This window comes from Cervus canadensis, chromosome 13 (assembly GCF_019320065.1).
Source record: "Cervus canadensis isolate Bull #8, Minnesota chromosome 13, ASM1932006v1, whole genome shotgun sequence".
Classification (NCBI taxonomy): Eukaryota; Metazoa; Chordata; class Mammalia; order Artiodactyla; family Cervidae; genus Cervus; species Cervus canadensis.
In genome coordinates this window covers 27,225,490-27,240,273 of record NC_057398.1, presented here as the reverse complement: position 1 = coordinate 27,240,273, position 14,784 = coordinate 27,225,490, and the positions used below count along the sequence as shown (strand labels likewise).

General features: G+C 52.8%; 1 protein-coding gene across 6 annotated transcripts in view; it reads right to left on the bottom strand.

Annotated features, from left to right (window-relative positions):
• The window catches only part of KAZN (kazrin, periplakin interacting protein), a 1,309,958-nt gene that overhangs the window by 132,996 nt on the left and 1,162,178 nt on the right, over window positions 1-14,784 (bottom strand). For all 6 annotated transcript variants that reach the window (XR_006272546.1, XM_043485112.1, XM_043485113.1 and 3 more), the window contains one exon: window positions 3,223-3,414. Coding sequence is in view for 5 of the 6 variants with exons in the window: in XM_043485112.1 (XP_043341047.1) it covers window positions 3,223-3,414 (192 nt within the window). In the remaining variant the exon portion in view is untranslated. The remainder of the gene's footprint in view (window positions 1-3,222; window positions 3,415-14,784) is intronic.

The window sequence follows — 14,784 nt, the reverse complement described above, 5'->3', positions numbered from 1 at the left end:
ACCACGTGCTGTGGCCAGGGAGGCAGCATCTTTGTGACTTTGTAGAATGCCAGGCAGGATGCTTAAGGCCACTGAAGGTGTTCACCTCACTGCTTTTCAGGAACACTTGCTACCTTGAACGCAGATGGGCTCAGGGGGTCTAGGTTCTGGGCCACCCTGAATGGGAATCAGGTGACCAGCATCTCCAAAGAGATCCAAGGAGGTCTTCTAAGCCCCCTCTCATCTGATCATCACTAAATATTTGCACTAATGGTACTTGGCACTGAGCCAAGTACTTCATATCTCTAATCCTCCCGAGAATTCTGTGAAGTAGCTACCAGTTATAACTGGTCTCAATTATAAGAAAAACAGGTATTGTTACCTTCTGCAAGAGAATTATGGTTCAGAGAGGTTAAGGAATCTGCCCTAGGTCACACAGCTAGTAAGTGACAGAGCTGGGATTCAAGCCCAGATCTGACTCCAGAATCTGCTGTCCCTATTACTGAGGTAGGGTGGCCTCCGGTCTCTCCTGTCCAGGCTGACTTCATCCCCAGTGACCTCATCCAGAGGGAAGAAAAGGGGTTTAGCACAGTGGATAAAGTTTTGGACTCTGCTGATAATCAGCTTGTCACTTTGGCCAAGTTACTTAATCTCCCTGAACCTCATTCAGCTGTCTCCATCTGTGAAATGGTTAGTACCTTCCAGAGGACTGGGGTGAATGGTAGACCAAGTGTGTAGAACAGTGTTGGAACACAGTAAAAAAAAAAGAAAGTGAAGTTGCTCAGTCGTGTCCGACTCTTTGTGACCCCATGGGCTGTAGCCTACCAGACTCCTCCATCCATGGGATTTTCCAAGGCAAGAATACTGGAGTGGGTAGCCATTCCTTCCTCTAGGGGATCTTTCCGACCCAGGGTTCAAACCTGGGTGTCCCACACTGCAGGCAGACTCTTAACCGTCTGAGCCACCAGGGAAGCCTGCTGGAACACACAGTAGGTGCTCAATAAAGCTTTCCTTGAATGAATACTGACAAATCCTTCTTGATGAAATTATTGTTCCTACAAAGGAGCTGCCCCATCAAGGGGATCTCTGGGTCCCTGAGCAAGGCCCTGAAGACCTTTGGGGATGGATAAGAAATCACACAGCACAAAGTTGGAAAGAAATTCCTGCAAAGCTCTGTGCCTCGTGGGCTACACAGAGAAGGATGCATATCATGGTAACAGCCTTCACAGACACAACCACATGTAACTCACTGTTACTGTCCCATCAGTCAGATCAGAAACCTGAGCTCTGGAGAGTGTAGGCCGTCTGTCCTAGGAGCTGGGGAGTGGAGGCTAAATGAGCCTCCCTGCCCATTCCCCTGGGCCCTGGAACAGCAGACAGAGGGAGTCCTCCTCCTCACAGGTCCAGAAGGCAGAATAAGGGTGAGAGCTCTTTCCTTGGCCCAGGACACAGAAGGCAGGTGTCTCTGTCCTGCAATGAACACCAGCTGAGGGGGCTGAAACAGTGTCTGGCTGCTTTCCCAACTCTCTGCAGGATCGCAAAGCCTGGCGAGACCAAAGGCCACCAGCTCACATGTCCCAAGCCCAGGAACACTTGCCCCGTATGGGAGACTCCTGAGACTTGGGTTCTCCTTCCTGAGAAAGGTAGGGATGTTCCAGGGCCTCCGGGAAGCTGGGAGTGGAGGGGGCTCACACAGATCTGTCTGGACTGTAAGAGGCTTATGTAGAGAAAGTGCGCTTGCCTGGCACAGGGACGTCTGATCATGCAGCATCAGCTGGACCATGACACAGATGACCTGCCTGCCATGGCCTGAACAGACCACCCTGAACACTGTCCAAGTGGGCCCACTAGAAGAATAACGTGTGCTGCTGAGAAGGATACAGAAAGGGGCTGGAACACCTGGATGAGGGCTCAATGGTTTCCTGAGCTTCCTGGGTGGTGGGGTGTTGGACAGACAGTTGGCTTAACCAGTGTTCTGCTGCTCACTTCACACCTCCGGTCAGAGAAACCCAGGAGGATAGAGTCAACTAACCATCTAGCAAAATCCCTTCTCCTTCTCCACCCCCAACTCCCACCCCTCGGGAGCCTTGTAGCTGGGACACAGACCCCGAGCACTCCCTGTAGCCAGGCCCAGCCATACGATCACACTCCTGCCAAAGACACTCTCTGACCTTGAACTTCAGCTCTTTCCCTGGATCCATCACAGGCCAAGGGGAGCAGAGATGCCCACCAGCCTGAAATGCCCTTGAGACGGTTACAGAAGAAAGGGACAAACAGATTCTTTAAGCCACCCTGTTTTGGGGTCTTTGCTACAGCAGGCTGAAATCAACGTAAGGAACAAACCTGCTTTGGCTTCAGAAACAAAGTCTTCAGAGAATATTTATCGGTTCTAGTCAGTGGTAAGTGGGAAGGAGGTTGCCAAGCTTTATTGCCTCTTCCCTCCCCAGGAGAATCAAAGATACTAAGAGAGGCTCAAGAGATCAAGGTAGACCTCCCCAAATATTTTCTCCCCCAATGTTTCCTGTTGCAGGACTATTCGGAGAAGGCTTCCAATCTTTCTCAAATAACCTTTTGAGACACACTGTGGACAGGAAGCTCCCAGGAGAGAGGGGTATGCCAGACGCCAGCATCCAGGCCAGCTCTAAGGAAAGCAGCTGACACATGGGCCCACTGACCTCCTGTCTCCTCAAGTGGTTTCTCTCCCAGCTCCTCCCCAGACCCAGGGCTGCGTGCTGCATTTCGTAGAGGGGAGCTCCTTCAGACCAAGTAAAAGCAAGAAGAGGCCAAGCCCTCCCCTGGGGAGCCCACCATGGCAAGCATGAGTGAAGTGGCGGACAGACGTGTCCTCCAGCACAGACCCGCGCACATCCACACTGTCCTGCAGGGGAGGCACCGCAGGACCTGGAGCGTTCTGGGAAAGAGGAGACCCAACTGCTGGGACAGCGCCCTGGGTCAGCAAAGATAACTGACTACCTGCCAATCACGCCTTGGAGGGAGGCGCCCCATGATCGGCCGTGATGGAGAACCTGAGGTGGTCACACCTCAGGGTGGAATGACATCTGTACCCGACCCAGCACGACACAGGATTCCACCCAAGAAGGAAGGGGCAGCCCGTGCTGGGAGACTCCCGGGTCCACGTCACTCCCCCTGCAGAAGCAGGACCCTGGCTAGTGGTGTCCCCCGTGGCCCCGGCTGGGCCCCAGGTGAGGGAGAGGCGGGAGCTGTCCCCGACTTGTCACTCACCCTGCAAGGCTTCTTTGGCTCTGGCTAGCTCTTGCTCCTTCTGGGCCAGCTGGACCCTGAGCTCCGTGGCCGAGAGGACCTCAGAGGACTTGCCACCCTGCGACTCCTCCAGGTCCTTCATCAACATCTCCTTCATCTGCCGGAGAAGGTGGACTTCCTCCTGGAGCCGGGACACTTCCTCCCGCAGGAGCGCTAGGGGAGAAGGGCACGTGGTTAGAGCAGGGGACAAGGGATGCTGGCTGTGCTGGCTCACTTTTCTGGGGACAGTTTGAAGGTGCTTTGGCTTTTCCTGTTTGCTCTGTGCTCAGCACCTTTCCTACTGTGTGCAGGAAGAAAACCCCAAAACCACCTTATTGCAAAGAGCCTCTGCCCCAGTCCTGGGCCCCACCCACAGTCTGCAGAGCATGCCGAGTGGGATCCCCACCCCTGCACCCCTCCACACTGTCTAGGGCTCCACTGTGGCCGCACCCAGAGCATCCGCTCCAATGGCCGGGGTCTCCCTCCCTGCAGAGGGCAGGAGCGTTACAGTCACACCCAGTTACACTTTACGTGCTTTACCTCATTTACCAAAACCTCTGGAGGCAGGAGGTCTTGCCCTATTTCACAGGTTAGGAAGTTGAGGTGCAGAGAGATTAAGAAACTCCGTGAGTTCATAAAGTGAGTAGGTAATGGAGGTGGGGTCTGAACCCAGGCCTGGTTGACCCCAGGCACAGTCAGCACAACAGTAACTCAGGACGGTGCAGACCCAGGCAAGATGCTCACCTCACTTACAGACTGATTAAAGAAGTTCTGAGAAGCTCATGGAAGCAGAGCGGCTGGCCTCAGAAGCATCACTAAGCTCATACCCTCCTGCAGGTTGATACCTCTCTCTGCCACAGGCCAAGCTCTTTCCAGCCTTGGGGGGGCGGGCACAGTCCTCGCCTGTGAGGGTCAGAGGGCCCAGCTGCAGCACAGCTCTTGAGGCCCTAGGGTCTCTGGTCTGGCTCCCTCACTGACCACGAGTGAGGTCACAAGCAAGTCCCTCCCCCTCTGATGCCCCTTCTGTAAAATGGGTCTAACCCTTGTAGGGTGGTGAGACTCCCTCCTCTCACAGGGCCTGGTCCAGGGGATGGGCTCTGTGTATACAGCAAATGCTCAATGCCTGTGAAATGGGGCTGCTTTCCCAGGCTCCTGACCCTGGGAGGAGCCCAGGGTCCTCCCAGGTGCGTGGTGTTCTCTAAGGTCCCACAAACTGCGCTCCTTGGGGATCCTGGACCCAAAGGCAGAGCCAAGCCTGTGGGGGCAGGCCAGGGGGGAGCAGAGCTGAGGCCTCAGGGACTCGGGGCCCCTCTGCCCCCAGAAGCCTGGTGAAAGGGGGCACCAACTCCAGCCCCTGTTCCTGGTCCAGCTCAACTACCTCCTCTGAGGCCACCTGGGTCCAGCTGCCACCCACAAGAGCAGAGGCCTCCCTGGCCTCTTTCATTCTTGCTTTCTGCCATAGACTGAATGTTTGTGTTCAAAATTCTTATGTGAGAGACTTCCCTGATGGTCCAGTGGCTAAGACTCCACGCTCCCAATGCAGGTGGCCCAGGTTCTATCCCTGGTTGGGGAACTAGATCTCACATGCTGAAACTAAGAGTTCGTATGCCACCACTAAGAGTTTGCAGGCGGCAAATAAAGATTGAAGATCTTGCATGCTGCATCGAAGACTCAGTACAGCCAAAAAAAAAAAAAAATCACATGTGAAACCTAATCCCCAGGTGATGACAATATGTGAAGAGAACTGATCAGATCATGAGGGTGGAGCCATCATAAATGGGATTAGTGCCCAGGTGAAGATGCAGCAAAAAAGACAGCTATGAATACCAAGAGCATCCTTACCAGACACGGAATTTGTCAGTGCCTGATCTTGGACTTCCAGCCTCCAGAATTGTGAGACAGAAATTTCTGTGGTTTATAAGCCATCCGGTATTTTTCCTGTAGCAACCCAAACAGGCCAAGACACTTTCCTTCATCAATTCTCCCCAGTCACAGCTGCCAGGGACTGTTCCCACTCAACAGTCACCAAATGTCTATTTCACAGTAGGGTGTGAGTGACTGCTAAGTATCCCATTTATATTTACACTACCAGGCAAGTAGAAGCCAGAACTGTTTTTCACTTTATTTTAGGGCTTTCTCAAACCGCCCAGAGGAAGCCACTGAGGTTGTTTACTATCTATGCAGACGGCAGAGGATTCCAAGAGACCTGGCTTCAAATCCAGGCCTGACCAGGGCCTTGTCGTGACCCTGAGCAAGCTCTGTGATTTCTCTGGCTCTCAGTTGCCATGTACACTGCGTGGGGACAATGTCACCCCTCTAGGGTTGCCAGATTGAGCAAAACAAAGTGAAGTAAAATGAACCAAAAAAGCCCAGATGCACAGTTAAATTTGAATTTTAGATAACAAATAATTTTTAATATGTGTGTCCTACATATTACACTGGACATACTTATGCTAAAAATTGATTCGATGTTTATCTGAAATTCAAATGTAACTGGGTGTGCTGTGTTTTACCCAGCAACCCTACTTCCATCACAATGAAACGGGGCCATCATGAGAAAGGGCTGTGCTAGATGATGTCCCAGGAGGAAGGAGGTGAAGGCACAGAACAGCCTGGCATAGCCTTCTCTGCCTTCCCACCACCACTACTTGGATGAGAGCAAGATGGGGCTTTGTGTCCCTCTCCTGAGCGAACAGTGGCAAAGGTGGATTTTTTTTTTTTCCTGTGCTCAGGTTGCTAATAGGTATACCGGACACCTAGGCCCCGCCCCTTGAGTCAGGTTCTGAACAAGCAGGAGGGCGGGAACCAGGTGTGGCTCCTGCAGAAGAAAAGTCTCAGGAGCCCAGGCTGGAAAAACAACTCCACAGAAAGAGAGAGGCTTGTCCAAGCTTAGTAACTGCACCTGCCCCACTAGACTAGACCTTGTACCACCTGGACTCTGCCAGGGGCAAAGAGGGGTGACAGCTCTGGGACTGCAATCACAGAGAACCTCACAAGACTGAAGCCCATTTACCGGCTCTGGGACCATCAGCAGGCACTTTCCCTCTCTGGGGGCTTCCCAGGTGGTGCTAGTGGTAAAGAATCTCTTGCCGATGCCAGAGATGCAGGTGTGATCCCTGGGTCGGGATGATCCCCTGGAGGAGAGCATGGCAACCCACTCCAGCATTCTTGTCTGGAGAATCCCATGGACAGAGGAGCTTGGGGGCTTCAGTCCATGGGGTCGCAAAGAGTTAGACATGCCAGAAGGGACTTAGCACGTGTGCACGCCCCTCCCTGGGCCTCAGTGGCCTCAACCGTGAAATGGAATGACAGGATCGTGTGATACACTTAAACATGCGTTCAGTGAGGACTGTGTGCCCTCAACTCCCCTTCCCCTCTGCAGAGAGGGGAGCAAATGCATCCCCCAGGAGCAATGAAGAAGTGCGAGTTGGAAGACTTGGGTTTCTGCCTCAGAAGGACAGCTACCTCGCTGTGCGACCTAGGCCAAGTCACTGTCCCACTCTGGGCCTTCATAATGTTAGGTAGAACAGGAAACAGTCCAAATTGGCGGTGGCTAAAAGACAAGGAAGGGAGACGTCTGTGAAAATAGAACAAAGGAAGGCCAAAGGAAAGTCCGAGGACAGGAGTGAGGACCTCAGGTAGAACAAACAGCACTCCTGGCTAGCCCAATTTACATAGCGCAGGCCTGAGGGGGGAGGAAAAAACATAAAAAGAGGAGCCAAAGGGCCGGGGCTCTCTTCTCTTCGCCTCTTTGGGTCGGCATGCCCTCATGCCTGGAGGATGTATTTTCCTGCTATTTTCTAAATAAAACTGAGCTGTAACACTGATCTGTCTAAGAGCTATAACACGGTCTGCCCAAGAGCTGGGACGCGCGAGGGCTTTAATGTCCGTCGCTTCAAATTTTTGTTGAGAGGAGACAGAACCTAGGAGATTACACTCGCCTGACATCTGATATCAGTGCCCTTAGAGGAATGCACTCTTCATGAATCTAGAGGAATGCTGTGCTCCTCCCCTTCGCAGGGCAGCCCTGCTCTGGCTCACGGCTGCCCTGCCCAGTGAGACTCACGCGGCTGCGTAAGTGTAAATCAGTCACAACCCACTCAGCGCCTCGGGTGCGCTCACCGAATGTGAAGAGCACAGAGTCGCCCCGTCAGGGCATGGAGCTCTGGGGGTCAGCGCTCGTCCAGGGGCACGAAGCAGGGAACGGAAGAAGTGGGGTTGGTGAGGCATCTGGCACAGAGCCGGCTACAGACTCAGGGACAGGAGGGAGCCTTGTGTCGAAAGCTAGGGAAGGATCCACGTTCCTGGAGAAACCGTTCTATCTTTTGTGGAGGGACACAAACAGGAAAGACCGACTGTGCACCTTTCTGCCCGTCGCTGGGCAACCACGCACCCTCGGATCTCAGGGCAGGGGCCGAATGGTGGTGAAAGGTGTGTGTGTGTGAGTCACTCAGTCATGTCCAACTCTTCGTGACCCCACGGACTGTAGTCCGCCAGACTCCTCTGTCTGTGAGATTCTCCAGGCAAGAATACTGGAGTGGGTTGCCATGCCCTCCTCCAGGGGAGCTTCCCGATCCAGGGGTCAAACCTTGGTCTCCCACATTGCAGGCATATTCTTTACCGTCTAAGCTACCAGGGAAGCCCAGTGGTGAAAGGGCCTGGTGCCAAAGAAGACACAGACACAGCAATGTTCTTGGCCAAGGAAGCCGGAAATAAGTGTTGCCTGGGAGATGGCGCTTCCCCCACCGCCCTCCTCAGGGAAGCTGCCAGTCACCAATGGTGCTGCCCTCAGGGGCAGCCTTACCAGCAGGTAGGCCGCACAGTGGAAGCCCCCAGGGGCCTCTTCTCAAGGGAAAGGGGGTGTGGCATACCTATCAGGTGGCAAAGGGAGCTGGGGAGACCCTGTCCCTCCCTAGCACATCTTTTGTTTGTGAGAGCACTGAGTGTTCTGCATTTTAAAAAATGCCATTTCTTGGCCTCCCTTGCAGCTAGAATTATCTGTGTGACTCAGCCTGGCTGATAAGATATAGGAGATAGTCCCTGAGGAAGACTGCCCTTTAAGAAAAAAGGACTTTGCTCAATGGTAAAGAATCTGCCTGCAATGCAGGAGGCACAGTTTCCATTGCTGGTTTGGGAAGATCCCCTAGAGAAAGAAATGGCAATCGACTCCAGTAGTCTTGCCTGGAGAATCCCATGGACAGAAGAGCCTGGTGGGCTACAGTCCATGGGGTCTCACAAGAGCCAGACTTGACTTAGTGACTAAACAACAACAAATGGGAAGGAAATCCAAAAAAGAGGGAATATATGTACATGTATAACTGATTCACTTTGCTGTATAGTATAAACACAACATTGCAAAGCAACAATATGACAAAAAAATTTTTTTTTAATAAAAGAAAAAAAGGCTTTGTCTGCTCCCTGCCTTCTTGCCTGGAAAGTAGATTTGTGGTCAGAACTGCAGCAGCCACGTTGTAACAAGGAGATAACATGCACAGAGGGCAAAAAAGGATGCTAAGGGAAGAGGGCTTGGGGCCTGGCGAGCACAGCTCAGCCCCACACCTGTGGGGAGACCTGCAGCAGCACCATCGGGGCAGGGCCACCTGGCACTGGAGAGCCTTTGATTTCCCTGCTGACTACCAGTTTCCCGGAACCAGCCACCACTCCTGGCCCCAGGGAAGAGCCCCAAAAATTTCTGGCTTAATTTTTGTGAGCTCACCAGGTTGGGACGAGAGAGGAACAAGAGAAAGGAAAAAAGCTTATTTTCCTTGACTGTAGGGCACCATCCAAGAGTCCTCTGGGCTGTCTCCATTTGAGAGGTTTGGGAGTCTGTCCTTCCCAAGCCAGAGATCCAAACAGCAATAATACTGTGATTACTGTGTGTCAACGACAATGACTTCTTTACTAACATTTCTAGAGTACAAGGTATGCGCCCCAGGCTCTGTTTTAAGTATGTCACATGCCTAACAGATACTAGTGAATTCTCGCAATAACCTCATGAAGTAGGATCACCCCGTTCAACAGATGGGGAAGTTGAGGCACAGGATTTAGGTGACTTAGGTCATTTGGAGTAAGGGGCAGAGTCAGGGGTGGAAGCCAGCGGTCTAGCTCTAGCACCTGCCCACACTATACTGTCTTGCAGGAGGAGAGGGCAACAGAGTCCGTGGGTGACACAGAGGGAACCCAACACTGCTGGGCGCTCGCCCTGGTGGATGGCAGGTGAGTCAGTGTTGCCCCCCCGCCACGCCGCCAGGAGGTATGGGCTCACTCTTGCTTCCTATGTGGGGCTGGGTCACAGAGAGCCACCCTCCCCAGGGGCACAGTCCCAGTGTAGCTCCTTAAGGACGTGGCCAGGAGGCAGCAGGGGCCCTGCTGACCCCAATGCCCAGCTCCAGCCCAGCACCGGGGTCCAGTCCCGGCTCCCCAGCTTCCTGGCTATTTGACCTTAGGACAAGTGACCTCCAAGTTTATCTGAAAATGGAGCCAAGACCAGTCTCCCAAGCCTGTGGTAAACATTAAACAAAGCAATCATCTAAGTGGAAACATTCCGGAAGGTTCTAAATGGGGGTCACATGTCACTCGTCAAGACCATTATTATAGGAAAGGGCAAATCTCCCCGATGTTCTGAGGAAAGGCCTTGGCCTCACTGACCTTGGAGCCCTGACCTGTGGGCCTCCCAGCCCAGGAGGGGTGGCTTAAATGGCAGAGAAGGCTGAGTCAGCCAGTCTGCAGGGGGAGGGCAGGAGCATGGAGGGGCTCCAAGCAGAGCCTCGGCTGGAGTGACAGTTCCTGGCTGCTCGTCATAGATGGACACCTTGAAAAGCTACCACAGACACACATGTCTGTCAAAACTCACCAAACTCCAACTGTACCCTTAACACCTGTTCACTTTGCTGTAGGGAATTATGCGCCACACACACACATGAAAAGGGTGGGGGTGGGGGGAGAGGCAGTAACACAGTTCAGGTTTTCCATTAACTGACTTTTATAGATCCTCCTCCCCAATCCAGGTTCTGGGCTCAGCAGCCCCTGACCTCCAGCAGGGCTCAGCGGAAGGGGAACTTGAATGCAGCCCCAGGCTCAGTGAACTACCACCATTCACTTGAGCTATACCTGTTCCGTGGGAGAGAAACTGGATGCCCTGAGAACCATGCCCCGCTGGCCCTGACTGGATGGCGGTCACTCCAGATGACACGATGCTCTGCTTAACGACGCCACAGTTCTCTCCCAGTCCAAACACCCTCTCTGGCAGAGACAAGGGCTGATGGTACTGCCATGTTCTCAGACCCTGACTGTGCAGGATGCCGCCCACTGGATTATAGGCTTCCTCTCACGGGATCCTCACAGCACCTACGCAGGGCTGCGGTGACCCCGCCCGAGTTCAGAGACACTGCGGGCTGTGGGATGGAGCCCAGGTCAGCCTGTGGGTCATGAGCCCCCCGCCATGGGCTGGTCCAGCAGCACCTGGCAGGCTGTGAGTGTTCAAAAGGCACCACCGCCGCCATGACTGCCATTATTGTCATCACTGCCAAATCTGGTCCAGGAAGTGATCTCAGAACATTAGGATGACGTTTGTTCCAAAACTTAGGATTCAGGGACTTCCCTGGTAGTCCAGTGGCTAAGACTCTGCATCTTCCAATGCAGGGGGCTCCAGGTGGGATCCTTAGTCAGGGAACTAGATCCCACAAACTGCAACTAAGAGTTCGAGTACTGCAACTGAAGATTCTGCATGCTACAATTAAAAAGATCCTGCATGCCACAACTAAGACCTAGCACAGACAAATAAATATTTAAAAAAAATTTAGGAATCAGGTTGTTCTTGGAGCGTTTAAATGTCAAGACTGAGGCACAATGATTCATAACAAATCCTAGTTAGAGATGGGTTCCCAGGCCCCAAAACTAAATAGGACTGCATATATTAGGGTCCCAAGAAGCCAGTGCCTGATGGCAGAGGGGAATCTTGAAAAGAAAGGGTCAGAGAGAGGGTTGCTGGCAGAACGCACTGCCCAGGCAGAGGGGGTGAGGGTCTTTGCCAGTGGTCAAAGGGCACCTCCTCTGTTCTGCCTTTATGTGGGGGGAGCACATGACGAGAAAGAGGTCAGCTGCATTCCCACAATGCAGTCCCTCTATTCTTGAATTCATGCATCATCATCATGATGGTTAGCCTCTCCTCTCATGCATGCCAAAACACCTCTAAATCTTCACACCATTAATTCTTGATCCTCACAGTAGCCCAAGAGGATACACCCATTTCACAGAAGAAACCAAGGCAGGGAGAAAACATGTGGTTAAACTCAGAAGGTCTGGCTGCAGAGCCTTTTCTAGTCACCCCTGAGCTATATTCTACCCCTTCTCCGCTGGGTCCAGGTGCCAGTCTGCAAGCTCTCCCCAAGGCTGGCAAAGCCTATGTTCCCTCTCAGGGCCCGCTGTGGTTAACAGGGAGCCCTCAAACCCTCCTGGATAGACACCACTGTTTGCATCCTTCCCAGAGCCTGGAAGGCCTGAGGTCACAGAACCTCTTGGGTAAGCTGACCCTACAGCCAAGTGGGGCCAGGAGTCCTGGATTCGGTCAGGTCAGCAGGGGCAACAGAAGCAATGTGGCCCTCGGTTCTACACTCAGCCTCAAAGCTTCCTCAAAGCTCTGTAAATGACTGAAATTCCACAGGGACGTTGAGTCAGGTGGGACTTGAACGTAATGGTCTATGGAGACAGAAATCTGGGAAGAGCAGCCTGAGGGCTGGGCCTCCAGGACTAAGAAGAAGAGACTTGAAATCACTTCCTTTTGCTTGATTGGGCCTTGCAGACCCAGCCTGGAGTCCCCTCTCGCCTGGTTTTTGTATAGTGAGCTGAAAACAGCCCTCTTGGACCACCTCTGTTCATCATGCCTACTCTCCTGTCCCTCCCCTCCTGCCCCTTGCACATGAGACAGACCCAAGAAACCAGGAACAGGGCAAGTGGCAGGCAGACAAGAGCTGGAACCTTGCTTTGCTAGAGATTTCCGTGTTCTTTCTGTCTCCGTCACGTGATCCTGATGCTTAAAGCTTTTGGGGTGATGGGACACAATACAGCACTCACCAAACAAGAGGAGATTCTCAAAAACCTCCCAGCCGCTTCCCAACAGTATTAATCCCAAGGCCACTCCAGGGCCCAGGAGACCCACCTGGTAATTCTTACTACAAGTGGGTGGGGGTGGGTCTGGCAGGTACCAGGTGATGCAGCCTTTGTTTTTTTCTCATATTTCGCAGTAACTGTATTTTCGAGGCGCTGTTTAATCCGTCTTTCCTGCAGAGCTGTTTCAGTGCAGCTGCTGGTGCATACACACACCTTCCGGCCACACCATCCTGGGCTCCTGACTGCCAAGCTAATCCTCTTCCACAATCTTGAGGGGGGGAAGCCCCTGTTTCTCATGAAGAGCTGTGCCCATCCAGCTCTGCACCCCAGGAATCTGATTCTCTCCAGGGAAGGGATTTGCTTCCTTCGACCGTACCTCATGCATGCGTGCGTGCTAAGTCGCTCAGTTGTGTCTGACTCTTTGACCCCATGGACTGTAGCCTGCCAGACTCCTGTGTCCCGGGAATTTTCCAGGCAAGAATACTGGAGTGGGTTGCCATGCCCTTCTCCAGGGGATCTTCCCGATCCAGGGATCAAACCCAGATCTGCCTGCATTGCAGGCAGATACCGCTGAGCCACCGGGGAAGCCTTCGACCGTCCCTCACCAAGCACCAACTCAGCACGAGTCATGTGCTAGGCACCAGCTCTGGAATGGTGACAGTCACAGGTTCTAAAGCAGAGATGCCCTGGGGGAACTGAAGGAATCACACACCTCCAGAACATAGCTCCCTTGTTCTCAGGCATGACCAAACCCGAGGATCTGTGCTAAAGAACATGGTCCCTGCAGGCGGCCGGGCCTGATCTTTGCTTCCTGTGTCCACTGCTCTTGAAGCCCAGAAAGAACAGTCTCTGGCAGACTTTCTGGGCATGTGGCTTGATGCTGCCAAGAACTGACAGCCAGTAGGAGCCCCAGAGTCCTTGGAGGTCTGCAACAGCCACTCAGCAGGTGCCTCTAGCTTCAGAATGAATACACATTGCCCCACATACAGCATCTGTCTCGGGGTGGAAAGGCGAGCCCCCTCCAATCATCTAAATGCTGAGTCCCTGATGGTCTGCAGCAGCAGTGATTGCCTGGTCCCAAAGCCAGGTGTCCAGGCCTCCTTGGGGCCCTTAAGGAGCCCATTCCTATCCACTTGCTGGGCAGGAGTCATGGGAATGTGATTCAAAGGTGGAGATGACCCAAGCTGACCAATAAGAGAGCTGAGTTGCCCTGGCCACTGTGATTGGTTTAGAAGGGGAAGCACATGACACATGTCAGTCTAGTCGGTATCGGGACTGGGAGATGCTCTTTTTAATGATGGATGAGAGGATGGAGCCTGGAGGTGCTGGTGGCCATCCTGCCACCAAGGGAGCACCAACAAAGACTGGGTCCAGATAACATCCATGTCCTGGATCACATCACACCTGAAGCCAGATCTATGCCTGAACTTTTCAGTTATGTGGGCCAATACATTCCTAAGCCAGTTTGAGTTGCATTTTCTATCCCTTGCAACTGTAAGGGAACTCTGATAAACTACTTCTATCAGGGACCACTTTCTGGGTGCCCAGCAACCCACAAACCTAAGGCCACCTACTATGTGCTAAGCACTCAAAGTTATATCACTGTCCTTCAGAAACCAAATGAGCAAAACAGACAATGGAATTCACCTCCACAAAACCAGTGAGCACTTACCCCACATGTACTTTAATTCTAGCTTTTCATTGACTGCAGTGACCAGTCCCCCTGGGTTGAAATCCTGGAAGGCACAAACTTTCAGGTTCTGCCTTGAGGCCATTTCCAGACTTCTCCTGCCCAAATCAGCCTTTCTCCTCTTCTGCCACCTGGTGAGGTCTGCAAGCACTAACCCCTCAGCCTTCCTTGGCACAAGGCTCTAGGTCCCCTTCAGGTGCTGACTATGTGCCTGGCCCGAAGCCTCGGACCACCCAACTCTCTCACTGGGAACAGGGCAACATCCTCTCCTTTTTGCACACATGCAGATGGAGATGGAGACCAGGACAGGTGGACAGCCTTGTTTAAGGTAACAGGGCTGGTCCAGGTGGCATGGTGGAGCCCAACTCAGATCTCAAGTCTGTTGGATTGCATAGCTCATGTTCTTAGCTGGACTAGGCTCCCAGCCCTAAATGCCATGCTGTGCATATTTCTCAAACTATTAATAAATTCCAGGTCAAAGAGTGGGACAGAACTGGAACTGGGCCTTTTTTCAAACTTTGGTAAAATCAGCTGGGTCCCCCAGCGTTTGCTCTCACCACAAGTTTCTCCCCTCCCCAAGGCTTGGCTCATACAGGAACGGATCCAGGAGAGGGACAGAGTGCCCATTTCCCTCTCCATCCTCCCATATGTGACTCCCTCCTCCCATCCCTCCTCCCTCTTCTCCACCCTTGTCATTGTTGTTCAGTTGCTAAGCTGTGTCTGACTCTCTGTGACCTCATGGACTG